At 42.3% G+C, this 13,692-nt stretch overlaps 1 protein-coding gene across 2 annotated transcripts in view; it reads right to left on the bottom strand.

Moving 5' to 3' along the window:
• ARHGEF3 (Rho guanine nucleotide exchange factor 3) overlaps positions 1-13,692 on the bottom strand; it is a 205,178-nt gene that overhangs the window by 23,089 nt on the left and 168,397 nt on the right. For both annotated transcript variants that reach the window (XM_023201063.2, XM_023201067.3), the window contains 4 exons: positions 5,872-6,042; positions 4,400-4,462; positions 1,858-1,954; positions 1,613-1,689 (listed from right to left, as the gene is read on the bottom strand). In XM_023201063.2, coding sequence (XP_023056831.1) covers positions 1,613-1,689; positions 1,858-1,954; positions 4,400-4,462; positions 5,872-6,042 — 408 coding nt within the window. The remainder of the gene's footprint in view (positions 1-1,612; positions 1,690-1,857; positions 1,955-4,399; positions 4,463-5,871; positions 6,043-13,692) is intronic.

Below are 13,692 nucleotides of genomic sequence, written 5' to 3'. Positions count from 1 at the left end.
TCTGTTGCCCAGGCTGGAGTGCAGTGGCCGGATCTCAGCTCACTGCAAGCTCCGCCTCCCGGGTTCACGCCATTCTCCTGCCTCAGCCTCCCAAGTAGCTGGGACTACAGGCGCCCGCCACCTCGCCTGGCTAGTTTTTTTTTTTTTGTATTTTTTTAGTAGAGACGGGGTTTCACCGTGTTAGCCAGGATGGTCTCGATCTCCTGACCTCGTGATCCGCCCGTCTCGGCCTCCCAAAGTGCTGGGATTACAGGCTTGAGCCACCGCGCCCGGCCTCTTTAGAGAAATTTCTTTGTGGGCTAAAGAAGTTAAGACATCTACCATGGCTCATAATAAAATGAAAGTCAAAAATATAAGATGAATGATCTCTCTTGAAATACTAAGGCATATTTTCTAAATTATTCATCTTAGAACATTACTTGCCTTTCGGATCCCTTGGGATATTTCAGCCTTGGTGCTAAAATTGACTCCTGAACTAAAGTTATCTAAGTCATGAAACTCTCATCAAGTATCTTGATCAAGGCAGTCACTGAGAAACATAAGTTAAAAGATCAATGTTAAAACTTTCTGCACATCTATGTATTATCAAGGCATGTGAATCGAAAGGTTTTAGAAAGATTAAAATGCAGATGTAACTGAATAAAGAGAACTCACATAGCAACAGTAGGATTTATAACCTTCACAACACTCTCCAAACAGTGAAATGATCTCAAATATTAGCTGTTGCGGTACTTCCTGCCTATTTTTCTGGAATACTGTGTGCAACAGAGTGATGAGAGACCTAATCTTGCCTGGAAGAAGTCAGCAAAGTAATCTCATTATCTGCTTTATAACAAATGAAAAACACCTGGAACTGGGGTGGAACATTCAAGTGCTCACAGAAGGAAACGTAAATGTATAGAATAGGGAGTGGTGGGGACTGAGGCAAAATAGAGCACACGCCTTGTCTAGCGTAAGTTAACCAAACAAACAACAACTTTATGTACACAATAAAACACAAATCCAGCCCTAAGATCATAAATTTATGACTCCTAATCTAAGATCACAGCTTATTTCTTTTTATTTAATTACGAAAAGAAATGGATTGTGTTGGGATGAAGGTCACCATAATACCCAGCTCTCCTATAAATTACTTAGCATGGTATATATGCTAAACATTAGCAACCTTTACTTATTATCTTGTTTATAAAACTACATTTTGACCATGAGATTTTTTTTATGGCCTGAAAAGTGTTTTTTTTTTTTTTTTGGTAGTGGATAGGAATAAGTCAATAAATTTTTATTGGACTATATTATACTAGCAATTGGCCTGATAGAAAGTTAACTAGTTTTATTTCATTTGATATGAGACTAGTAATAGTTTCATGTGTACCTTTACTTATTTTGTTGCAAAAGGCCCTGTTACTTTTAAATGCAGTAAATTCGTAAGAAGAAAAAAACTGTTTTCATGCTTTAAAGATACAAAGCTTAAATATAATTACAATTTTACTAGGAACTTGCTTTTTTTTCCTGATGCGAAACCAGTATTTGTGGAAAAAAAAAAAAAAAAAAATGAAACTCCTATCTATATTTTTGAAATTTATCTTCAATAAAGACCAGAGAACTTTCTTACCCAGCCCACGAGGATGGGACCAACATGTTCAGTCGAGCCATCAGGCTTCCGAACATCTCGCAGCTGACTAAGGAGTTCTGGCAAAAAATAAACAGATGCTTATTTGTTAGGCAATCAAATATGAACAGGGCTGGAAGTAGGTTCTGGGTTATTCACATTGCAGGTATTTTATAATTACTCACTCGTTAATAAGACAACTCAATTAAGGCTACAAGTCACAACTCATCCTGGGAACAAAATTATACCTTCATGTAGAGGGATTAGAGAGTCCAGTGTTCCAAAAATTTGATTCAGCTCTTGTTCTGTCATTATGGAGAGTTTCAGCATGGGGTCATGATAGGCCTGCATAAAAATGGCAAGAGATGGAAGCAAATGTTTAAAATCACAGGAAGTACATTGTTCATGTAAGTGACTCCTGATAGGTCCTATCCAATAACAAAACTTCTGGCTCTCTAACAACAACTTCTCCCACAAAGCTGCAGAACAGCAGACAGGTGTGGCTGGAGGAGAGGAGAAACCAGCACTGCCTTGAGCCTTTGTGGTTGAGAAACCAAAACAGATTTTTCAAAAGCTTTTTTATTCTAGTATATCATATATCTAGGAAAGAGCACAAATCCTAGGTATAGAACAGATTTGACTGTTAAAATGTTTTCAAAATCAAGATCCTGCCTCTTAAAAAAAAAATCCCACTTTATTCAAAACTAGCTACCAGCAGATTCTTTTTTTAAATTAGTACATATTTAAAATAAAGAAAAACAGGAAAGAAACAGTGATTGGTATCCTTTACTGCTGATTTGAACAAAGAGAGTAAAACCTCTGCTAATCCTATCACCTCTTACTAGAGAAAATTAAACAACAAGAATACACACTTATACACAGGGCACTGAAGTAGAATACAAAGACTTAAAAGTCTCCTACCTTCAAGGAATTTTATAAAGGTAATGGGGAAGATAAGAAAAACTAAAATATTTTCTAGTTTTATAGTTTAGTTTCCAATCTCGTGGAAAACTAAATCTATGTTTACAAAAGAATTTTTTTCTTTCTTTTTTTTTTTTTTTTGAGATGGAGTCTTGCTCTGTCACCCAGGCTGGAGTGCAGTGGCATGATCTCAGCTCACTGCAACCTCTGTCTCCTGAGTTCAAGTGATTCTCCTGCCTCAACCTCCTGAGGAGCTGGGATTATGGGTGCCTGCCACCACACCTGGCTAATTTTTTTTTTTTTTCTTTTGAAATGGAGTCTTGCTCTGTCGCCAGGCTGGAGTACAGTGGCGTGATCTTGGCTCACTGCAACCTCCGCCTCCTGGGTTCAAGCAATTCCCTGCTTCAGCCTCCTGAGTAGCTGGGACTACAGGTGCACGCCACCACACCCAGCTAAATTTTGTACTTTTAGTAGAGACAGGGTTTCACCATGTTGGCCAGGATGGTCTCGATCTCCTGACCTCGTGATCTGCCCACCTTGGCCTCCCAAAGTGCTGGGATTACAGGCGTGAGCCACTGTGTCTGGCCTAATTTTTGTATTTTTTAGTAGAGATGGGTTTTCACCACATTGGCGAGGCTGGTCTTGAACTCCTGACCTTAAGTGATCCACCCACCTCAGCTTCCCAAAGTGTTGGGATTATAGGTGTGAGCCACCGGACCCGGCTTATGTTTAAAATTTAAAGATTAAAATTAAGACTGATATCACATGACAGCAAAAAGCCATCAAATCAAAACTGCTCTAGAGGGTCAGAGAATTAAAGCTGGAGTGGCCAAGGAAAGTTTTGAAGATGAGTTGCTTGGTATAGAGAAGGAGGCAATAAATGTTATGTAAGAATAAACTGAGATTTGAGCTGGTTCCTGAAGAATGGGTGAATATGAACGGTTGAAAGGAACGAGAAAAGTTTGTAGGACGGTAGGGCCACCATGAGGAAAAGGATGGCCGGGAAACATCTCAAGGTGCTTGAGTTTGGCAAATCTTCATGCAGGAAAGGGGAATTACACATATGACCAGCATGATAACTCTCACAGTGAAATAACTTCTTTGTCCTCTCTGATCTCCTCCTCCAGCCCTGCCTAAAACTCAGTTTCTTAGCTGGTCCAAGCAAAGCTTGGGTGGCCGTCTCTCAGGAATGCTCGAGGTGGAATTTCATCTTAGCAGAAAGACTAAAAACCCTTAAAAGAAGGAAGGTATCCTTCCAACCCTGTGATTCTTCGAGGAGGTTGTGAATATCAAATGAAGGAGTCTAGTTTTAGCCTCCAAGCCATGGAGTTGGGGGGCTGTGCCACTGGAATGAAAACATTTTTGAGAAAGGTTTGTTGTCCTCCTCCTCCCCACACAAAATGTTGATTAGAAAACAAATTCCTATATAAAAGACCCCAGCTTATATGACAATATGCAATTGCCTCATTTCACTTTATTTGCTTTTGAGATTCAAATGGCTTTATTTCTAAGACTCAGTTCAAGTTTCAGACATGCACACATTCTCTCCCATGGGCAAAGAGTCGTACATATGAGACTTCTAGGACAACGAAACATACATAAAGCGAGGCCTCCATGGACACTTTCTGATTTAGGCTGAAGTATTCTTTGACATGCATTAGAGACATGCAGAGGTAAATCCCTAAAGGTGCCAGGTCTGGAGAGCTATTCTGCCCTCTTGTTTTGAAGCACTTTCCCCACTGCTTGGTGTGTGGTAGCAGACCAGTCTTAGTCATAAAAGGAGTTCTCATGAAGCACCACTTTAGGGTTGTGAAATTACTCTAGGAAAAAAAGCGACTTAACTCAAATGACTGCTGGATTTAAATTTACCTTTTTTGCTAATTTCAAGTCTTCTATCAAGTCTTCTTCTCCTTGGGAAAGCTCAAAGATGGCCTGCAAGGGAAGATTAACATATTCACTGAATTCTCCCTTCATTTACAAGACCACATTCAAAGAGTGCTGGCAAAACCCCAAATTTACATATTTAAGTATCTTAAGTTACATTAACCTGAAGCAAATGCATCTATGCTTAACCCTGCAATGAAAAGATACTGCAAAACTACTGCATATTGTGCTTCTCTGTTTGTAGGAGAAAGTTTCCACACATTTCTAATTCAAAAAGTCATCTTTCATGTTACAGAACTTTGATGCAGCCAAACAAGAGGGAACTATTTTAGGTAAAATAATTAGTGTGGGCATGGATTTGGTACCCTTGTTGTGAGAGGCAATCATAAGAAGTGATTCAGAGGCTGTTCTAGATAATGGATGTGGCAGTATTATTAACTGGGCCATCCCCACTTCTTCTTCTACTCGACAGAAGGCGAATCTCAGCAGAAAGTTTTATTCGTATTATCCAATGCCTTTAGGCTGATATTGTAGGAAGAATCCAACATTTTATCACTCCAAATATAATCTGGTGAAGTTAATTCATTCTAAATTACTTCTCAGTCCCACAGGTACAAAAAATAAAATTATAGGAGCTGACTGTGTGGAAAAGTATGTAATGTAAATGGACCGTTTCTAATTTGGCTCCATTAAACCATCATGCTAAAGAGCTCTGATGCACAGAACACTCTTTCACTTCCATCTGGGAAGTCAAACTGTCAGCAAACATTACATTATTAAAGGACTACAAGTTTGTAATTATATTTCAGGGTCTACTGTGTTTCAGGATGTAGGGAAAAAGTGGTCAGGCTTTGAAAGCTCCCTCCACCTGGGGCTGCTTGGTAAACTGAGGACAAAGCAGGTGGAGGCACAACCTGGGGCTGGATACTCCAAGGATCTCATCAGATGATGCACACATGAAGTTCTCAGCACAGCCTGGCAAGCACTTAGACAAGCTCTTCTACACAGGGTAATATTATCAGAGCCATTTAGGGCAATTGATACAGAAAACTTACAGGGAATGAAATTAACTGGATTCTATAGAAAGGAAGTTTTCCACAAAGCTGAATCAAAGTTATGGAAACTGAATATTTTAAAATAGTCTAGATGTTGCTATCAAAATATAACTAAAATGATTATTTTTGTGAACTTCAGAATCCTCAATAGACACTTGGTTTCATCTTCTTGTAAATTCACATTTTCACATCAGTTTCTTTTTAAAGTGGGGGCCACACCCTCCCAGCTGGTTTCTGGTTTCTCAGTTCCTTCCCCAAGGTCAGACACTCCCGTTTGTCCTTCTACAAATGCAATGAAGAATTGATTTGGAGACTAAGGCGCAAACTCCAGCACAGCTGACGCCTGCAACGCACCTTTGTTCCAGACACACAGCCAACATGGAGTTTGGGCCCGGAGCCTACCTCCTGACGTTTGATTTCCTTGGATGTAAGCATCTGATTGACGCACACATCGAAGGTCTCACTCCACAGCTTGCTATCTCTCCGTTTCGTGCTTGAGGGGGCGGCATTTCTGGACCAGGGTCGGGGGGCGAGGATGTCAGGGCGGCTCTCACTGCGGAAGCTAATGGAGCGCTAAACAATGAGAAAAACAAACCATCATGGGGGCAGCGGCAGGACTGGGTGGATCTTTGAGCAGTTTCCTGTCGTTGACAGAACATAAATCATACATGTGAAAGAAAAAGAGGACATTGCCACAAAGCCTTTGGGAAGTGGGGCATTGTCTTGAGCCTACGTGCTAAGGAAAATTGGACAGGGGGCTGCTTTGGAACATGCACTGGGAGTATCCGTTTTGTGCGACCTGGATACCAAGTGGACTATAGTGCAAGCACATATCAGGCCAAACTCACGCACGAAGGCAGTTCTTGGATATGTGATGAGCTCTACTTTTTTTCCAGTGGACATCTCCCCTCTTTAGAAGAACAAGAGATAACAATAGTGGATGACCTTTATTTATTTAAACATGTGGCTAGTACTCCTACTCTCTTCCTTCTATAAATAGAATCCCACTAACTTTGGGTATCTTATTACATATAGTTTTGGTGGGCTCCCCTAGACCTGACCAATAGAGTATTCCACCATCCTGGTTCAGGGATGGGCATGTGATTCCCTGAAATTTGTCACATGATTTATGGGAGAAAGGAGGAAAGAGTATTCCTTTGGGATTGTGAGTTCAAGAGATAACACAAGCAGGGGCTTCCAGCAGCAACTCTCCCTGGTTAAGCAGAAGCATCTGTCTGCTACAGGAGAGAATAAAGGGACCTAGAATGAAGGATGGAGTGACCAGTGGAGGCAGGAAGGGAGCAAGTTTTACCAATACTGCTTGAGCCTCTGGATCCCACCGTGCCTGAAACCGGAAAGAACCACCCTTAGACATTTTCGTTACATATAGAAAGACATTTCCCTTTCTATTATCTCTTTTTTTTTTTTGAGGCGGAGTCTCGCTCTGTCTCCCGGACTGGAGTGCAGTGGCCGGATCTCAGCTCACTGCAAGCTCTGCCTCCCGGGTTTACGCCATTCTCCTGCCTCAGCCTCCGGAGTAGCTGGGACTACAGGCGCCCGCCACCTCGCCCGGCTAGTTTTTTTTGTATTTTTCGTAGAGACGGGGTTTCACCGTGTTAGCCAGGATGGTCTCGATCTCCTGACCTCGTGATCCGCCCGTCTCGGCCTCCCAAAGTGCTGGGATTACAGGCTTGAGCCACCGCGCCCGGCTCCCTTTCTATTATCTCAATTGGGGTTCTGTCAACTTGAAAAGTCCTGACGAATATACATACTAAATACCATCTTCGCAGCACATGATTCCTGTCCCTGAGGTATTTTCCTATTTCCCAAAGAGGCCCCAGTAGACTCTGGGGCAGTCTAACCATCCGAAGTCTACCTCTGTGACTTAAACATGCTACCAAAATGCTTTACATGACAAATACAAATGATCTGGAAGAAAGCTGAGTGCATCATTTTCAGTCTTCATACTAGAAGATTTCATTACATTTACTGGAGACTTTGCCAAAGCAATGAGGTTGCTGTGCTCCAAAACCACACTCTTATTTAGGAAGTGTTCCCCGCCATGGCTCTCTGTGGCCTTCCGCGTGAAGTTTCAACTCCTCAGCTTGGCACAGAAAGTCTCTTGTAATCTGACCACAGCCTCCATATTTAGGATCCCATTCTGCCACTCATCCATGAGCCTCCATTTCTCCAACCATACTAGGCTGTCATTCCCTAAATACGTCATACTTTGCCATCCCTCTATACTCCCTTCAAGCAATCTTCTCTTCCTGGAATGTGTTTCCATCACTTCATACTTGGCTAACTCTTTTTTTTTTTTTTTTCTGAGACAGAGTCTCTCTTTGTCGCCCAGGCTGGAGTGCAGTGGTGCGATCTCGGTTCACTGCAAGCTCCACCTCCTGGGTTCACGCCATTCTCCTGCCTCAGCCTCCTGAGTAGCTGGGACTACAGGCGCCCGCCACCACGCCCAGCTAATTTTTTGTATTTTTAGTAGAGACGGGGTTTCACCGTGTTATCCAGGATGGTCTCGATCTCCTGACCTCGTGATCCACCCGCCTCGGCCTCCCAAAATGCTGAGATTACAGGCGTGAGCCACCGTGCCCGGCCATAGCTGGCTAACTCTTTAACTGCCCTCAAGATGTAAGGATGTAACTCAAACAGCACCTCCTCTAAGAAGTCTTTACCAATATTTTCCCATCCTCCTACCCCAGAGCAATTTAGACATACCTCTTATATAGCAATGATCACACTTGATTATAATTATTGGTCACCTGCTCTTAACTATAAACTTCCTGAGGTCAGGAACTGAATTTGCATATGACATATGAGGCTTCATCACAAAGGCACTCTAAGGTAGTTCCCAATTATTTTGAGATTCAACAAAATTCCAGAAAGTAAAGAAAAATTTTAAAAAGAACTATTCAACATAAGGGCATTGTTAAATAAGTTATAATTGGCTGGGCACAGTGGCTCACGCCTGTAATCCTAGCACTTTGGGAAGCCGAGGTGGGTGGATCACCTGAGGTCAGCAGTTTGACACCAGCCTGGCCAACATAGTGAAACCCTGTCTCTACTAAAAGTACAAAAATTAGCTGGGGTGTGGTGGCATGCGCCTGTAATCCCAGCTACTCAGGAGGCTGAGGCAGGAGAATCGCTTGAACCTGGGAGGTGGAGGTTGCAGTGAGCTGAGATCGTGCCACTGCACTCCAGTCTGGGTGACAACAGTGAGACTCTGTCTCAGGAAAAAAAAAATTATAATTACCTGCTGGATGGAATATTATCTAGACAATTCAGAGATAATTTAAAATGTAAACATCCCCCTTCTATGTAGCCTAAAATAAAATCAGGATTAAAAATCTATATGTGAACATTTTATAGTTATGCAAAAAAGGCACATGAGCAAAGATATAAAGGGAACATCATAAAATTGTATTGTTTTTTCATGTTGACATTATGGGTGATTTCTGTCCTCCTTTATAAATTTTTATGTCTTTTGTTTTGTTTTGTTTTTTTGAGATGGCATCTCGCCCAGGCTGGAGTGCAGTGGCGCGATCTCAGCTCACTCACACCATTCTTCTGCCTCAGCCTACAGAGTAGCTGGGACTACAGGCACCTGCCACCACGCCCGGTTAATTTTTTGTATTTTTAGTAGAGACGGGATTTCACTGTGTTGGCCTGGATGGTCTCGATCTCCTGATGTCGTGATCCGCCCGCCTCGGTCTCCCAAAGTGTCTAAAATGGCTGGGCGTGGTGGCTCACACCTGTAATCCCAGCACTTTGGGAGGTTGAGGCAGGCAGGTCACCTGAGGTCAGGAGTTCAAGACCAGCCTGAACAACATGGTGAAACCTTGTCTCTACTAAAAATACAAAAAAAGTAGCTGGGTGTGATGGTAGGTACCTGTAATCCCAGCTACTTGGAAGGCTGAGGCAGAATTGCCTGAACCCGTGAGGTGGGGATTGCAGTAAGCTGAGATTGCGCCATTGTACTCCAGCCTGGGCGACAGAGCAAGACTCCCTCTAAAAAAAAAAAAGAAAAACAAAAAAGAAAAAATGAGGCGGGGCTTGGTGGCTCATGCCTATAATCCCAGCTCTTTGGGAAGCTAAGGAAGGCGAATCGCTTGAGCTGAGGAGTTCAAGACCACCCTGGGCAACATAGCAAGACCTCGTTTCAGTTCTAAAAAAAAAAAAAAAAATATATATATATATATATATATATTTCACTCTGATATATACATATATTTCACTCTGATATATATATATATCTCACTCTGTTTGCAAGTACCAACACAAGCCCCTTAGGTTGGCACAAGTAGCAGGGAGCTCCTGGGCTCACTAATGAGCTCATGATGGCTGGACCAGCCCTATGCAGGTCAAGAAAGTACTTGCACCAAATACACAGTTCACTAATGGTATCTTACAAATCCTTGTGATCTCTTAAAAACAGTCTCTTGTAAACAGTAACCAGTAACTAAAAGCACACAGATCCCCAGCACTCGCAATCAAGCATTAAAAGGTCAAAACAAGTGCGGTGAGTCATTAACTTGCTCAACCCAGTTTGCAGTTCTGATGGCAGCTGAGTTGAGAATTAAAGAGCACAAAGAAAGGAAAACACACAAAAAAAATTCAAAATGAAAGTTTCCACTTTCACTTGAGAGAATCAACCTCCTACCCTGTTATATTTTCAGTCCTTGGCTAACTTTAAACTCCCCCTACCAATTTGAAAATCATGTATGCTAACTTTAAATTTTCATACAAAAGTATATAAAATTAAGTACAAATACCCTCATTTCCCCAAGTCTAGAAGTAATAACTGTTAAGTTTGTTCTAGCTCTTTCCAAACTTTTTCCATGAATTTGTTAACACGCATAGAAAACTGAATGTTTTCTCTTTTCTTTTTTTTTTTTTTTTTGAGATGGAGTCTCACTGTTGCCCAGGCTGGAGTGCAGTGGCGTGATCTCGGCTCACTGCAAGCTCTGCCTCCTGGGTTCACACCATTCTCCTGCCTCAGCCTCCCAAGTAGCTGAGACTACAGGCGCCCGCCACCATGCCCAGCTAGTATTTTTGTATTTTTAGTAGAGACAGGGTTTCATCGTGTTAGCCAGGTTGGTCTCGATCTCCTACCTTGTGATCCGCCCACCTTGGCCTCCCAAAGTGCTGGGATTACAGGCCTGAGCCACTGCGCCAGGCCGAGAATGTTTTCTCTTTCTACTTTACAGTATCTTTAGGTGAAATTTACATACCTCAATTACTTTTTTTGTTGTTTCTTGGAGATGGGTCTTGCTCTGTTAGTGGTGCAACCATAGCTCACTGTAACCTCAAACTCTTGGGCTCAAGTGATGCTCCCACCTCAGCCTCTTGAGTAGCTGAGATTATAGATGAGTGCCACCACTAAGTGAGTGCCTGGCTAATTTTTTTATTTTTAATTTAGTAGACATGGGGTCTTGCTGTGTTTCCCAGGTTGGTCTTGAACTTCTGGTCTCAAGAGATCCTCCTGCCTCAGCCTCCCATTCTGCTGGGATTACAGGCATGAGCCACTGTGCCCAGCCTACAATTAACCATTTTTTAGTGAACAATTCAATGCTATTTAGTATATTCACAAGGTTGTACAACTACCACTCTATCTAGTTCTTAAACATTTCCATTACCTCAAATTCACTTATTTTTTTTAATGGCTACAGTTAGTATCCCTCCCATAGTCTGCACAGGCCTATTGATTTAATCAATCCACAACTGATGGACATTAAAATTGTTTCCAGTGTCTGGCTATTACAAAAAGTGCCTCAGTGAACATGCTTTGTGTATTTGTGCTGATACTTCTAAAAGGCAGGAATTCCTTAAGTGGAATTCCTTGGTCTAAGAAGTATGAACATTTTAATGTTTGAGATGTACCACTAAGTTGACCTCCAAACAGGCTATTCAACTTTATATTCCTCAGATAGGTACATATCTCTCATAGATTGGTCACACTCTCATCAACAAGGTATTATTATCAATCTGATAGGTTAAAACAACTACACCTTAATTTCAGTTTTGTGTTTTGAAGGTAAGATTGAGCATATTTTAATTAATTTATTTAAAAATTTCCCAGAGAGTTAGAGATTGTCTTCTGCTGCGGCATGGGAAAAAGGAGAGCAGTAAGCTATACTAGGTGAGCTCTACCATTAACGGATTTCTTGCTTTGCATTTCCCTGGTGATTGCTGGGCTCGGGGTACTATGGGGGATATCACAGAGGGTCTTTTATATGCCTTGCCTACACTTAGCACTTCTGATATATTCTCTCTGATTCTCATAGCCACCCTGCAAGTTGGGGGTTTATTCCCATTCTACTGAGGAGGAAACTGAGGTTGAGGGAGGCTAAGATTCAAAACCAGATCTGTTTGGTTCCAACAGAGCCTGAGCTCTTTCTACTATGGGGACTGCATCTACTGTTTGCATGCAAGACATGCATTTTGGGGAGGTTTCAGTGAGATGGGATCCAGTTCCTGCCTTCTAGGAATATAAATCTAGTTAAGGAGAGAGAGAGGATGCATTTGCTCAGCTTTAGGAATAATGGCTGATCTCTGACTAATCAAACTTCAAATTCACACCTTTAATTAGGCTGGATTAAAAGAAACATTTTTTCTTACGACACTCAGAAGGGGACTGGATGTTGAAAGAAGAATCCCAAGGGAGGAATAAAGAATGCCAACCATTTTTCCAGGTGAGGTTACTCACACCTGTAAGTCTAGCACTTTGGCAGGCTGAGATGGGAGGATTACCTGAGGCTAGGAGTTTGATACCAGCCTGGGCAATGTAGCAAGACCCTGTCTCTACAAAAAAGAATAATAATAAAATAATACCAAACCAGTGTGTGGGCAGCAGCTGGGCTAGGCTGGGGACAGCACCTGGTGATGGGCGGGTGTTCACAACAGCACTGACTACATACCATGAGCTACCCCTGAATCCATCATCAGTACCACTGGGAAAAACTATATTGAGAGAACTTGAGTTTAGGGAGGAACAGGCAACTACTACTAGAAGAAAAAAACTCCAAGAGGATGCCTCTTTAGAGAGAAGAACAGCCACATCCCTACCAGCATCCCTGCTGTCCATCTACACACCCTCTGCCCTTCTCTATTTTTCTCTATATTCAATATGTGCTATATTTATACGTTTGTTTGTTTCTTTCATGTCTATTTCCTTCCAATAGAAGGTAAACTCCTTGAAGGCAGGCGTATCTACCTGCTGATGGATTCATCAGCAACTGACATAGTAAGACCTCAACAACTTTTGCTTAATTATTAAATGTTATGCTTGCTATGTGCTGGGCACTGTGAGGAGAACTCTAGAGGGAAGGATTCCGCCCTCTTTACAGATGAGGAAACTTGAGGCTCAAGAAGGTGACACTTTGTTGAAGGTCACACAGCAATGAATGGTGCTTTATTAGTTAAAACCCGGCGGTAAGGTGACTGTCAGAATGACAATCCAAGTCTAGTCTCTTTCAGGCCAACCCCCCTGCCCCAATACTTAACCAATATCCTACCCTAATTGCCCTAGGATAAGATTCATAGTGTGGTGGGGTACACATGCCCAAATAAGATGAATTATAGGTTACCTCCTGGCCTGTAGAAAGTTTGAAAGTTCTTAACCTGGCCACCACATTTTGGACTACAGATTCTTTATTGTGGGAGGCTCTCCTGTGCATTGTAGGATATTTAGCATCATCTTTGGCCTCTAACCACCAGATGCCAGCAGCACAGCCAGCCCAGTTATGACAACCAAAACATCTCCAGACATTGCCAAATGTTCCTGGGGTTAGAAACCCTGGTCCACGGTTAACTAGGAGAGGCCCACCTCAAAGTGAGGGACCTGGCCTTGGGCAGGACCACATAAAAACAGAAGCACATACATATGTCTCCCTGGGTGTGGGGATGCCGGGAACGGAGTGAAAAATATTCCAGGACAAGCAAGAGTTTCCATGAGGGAATCTGGCCTAGCAAATGAGTCAAAAACTGAAATCTCATAATTGCTGGCAGCTAAAACAACAATGACCATAACAGAGATAATGCAGATTGAGGAAATGGTGCTCATGTTTATGCCTGCGCTGGATATGTGGAAAAGATGCTGCAAATGCAAAAGAGACTGTCAGGGGCTGGGGGAGGGGGGTGGCAGGTGCACTTTACACGTGTCAGAGGAAATGTAAACCCAGCAGGTAGGCATGATGGGACAGATCTGATTTGTTA

Source organism: Piliocolobus tephrosceles, chromosome 2, assembly GCF_002776525.5.
Source record: "Piliocolobus tephrosceles isolate RC106 chromosome 2, ASM277652v3, whole genome shotgun sequence".
NCBI classification, from domain to species: Eukaryota; Metazoa; Chordata; class Mammalia; order Primates; family Cercopithecidae; genus Piliocolobus; species Piliocolobus tephrosceles.
The sequence above is the reverse complement of the archived record's forward strand: the minus strand, read 5'-3'. Positions and strand labels throughout refer to the sequence as shown.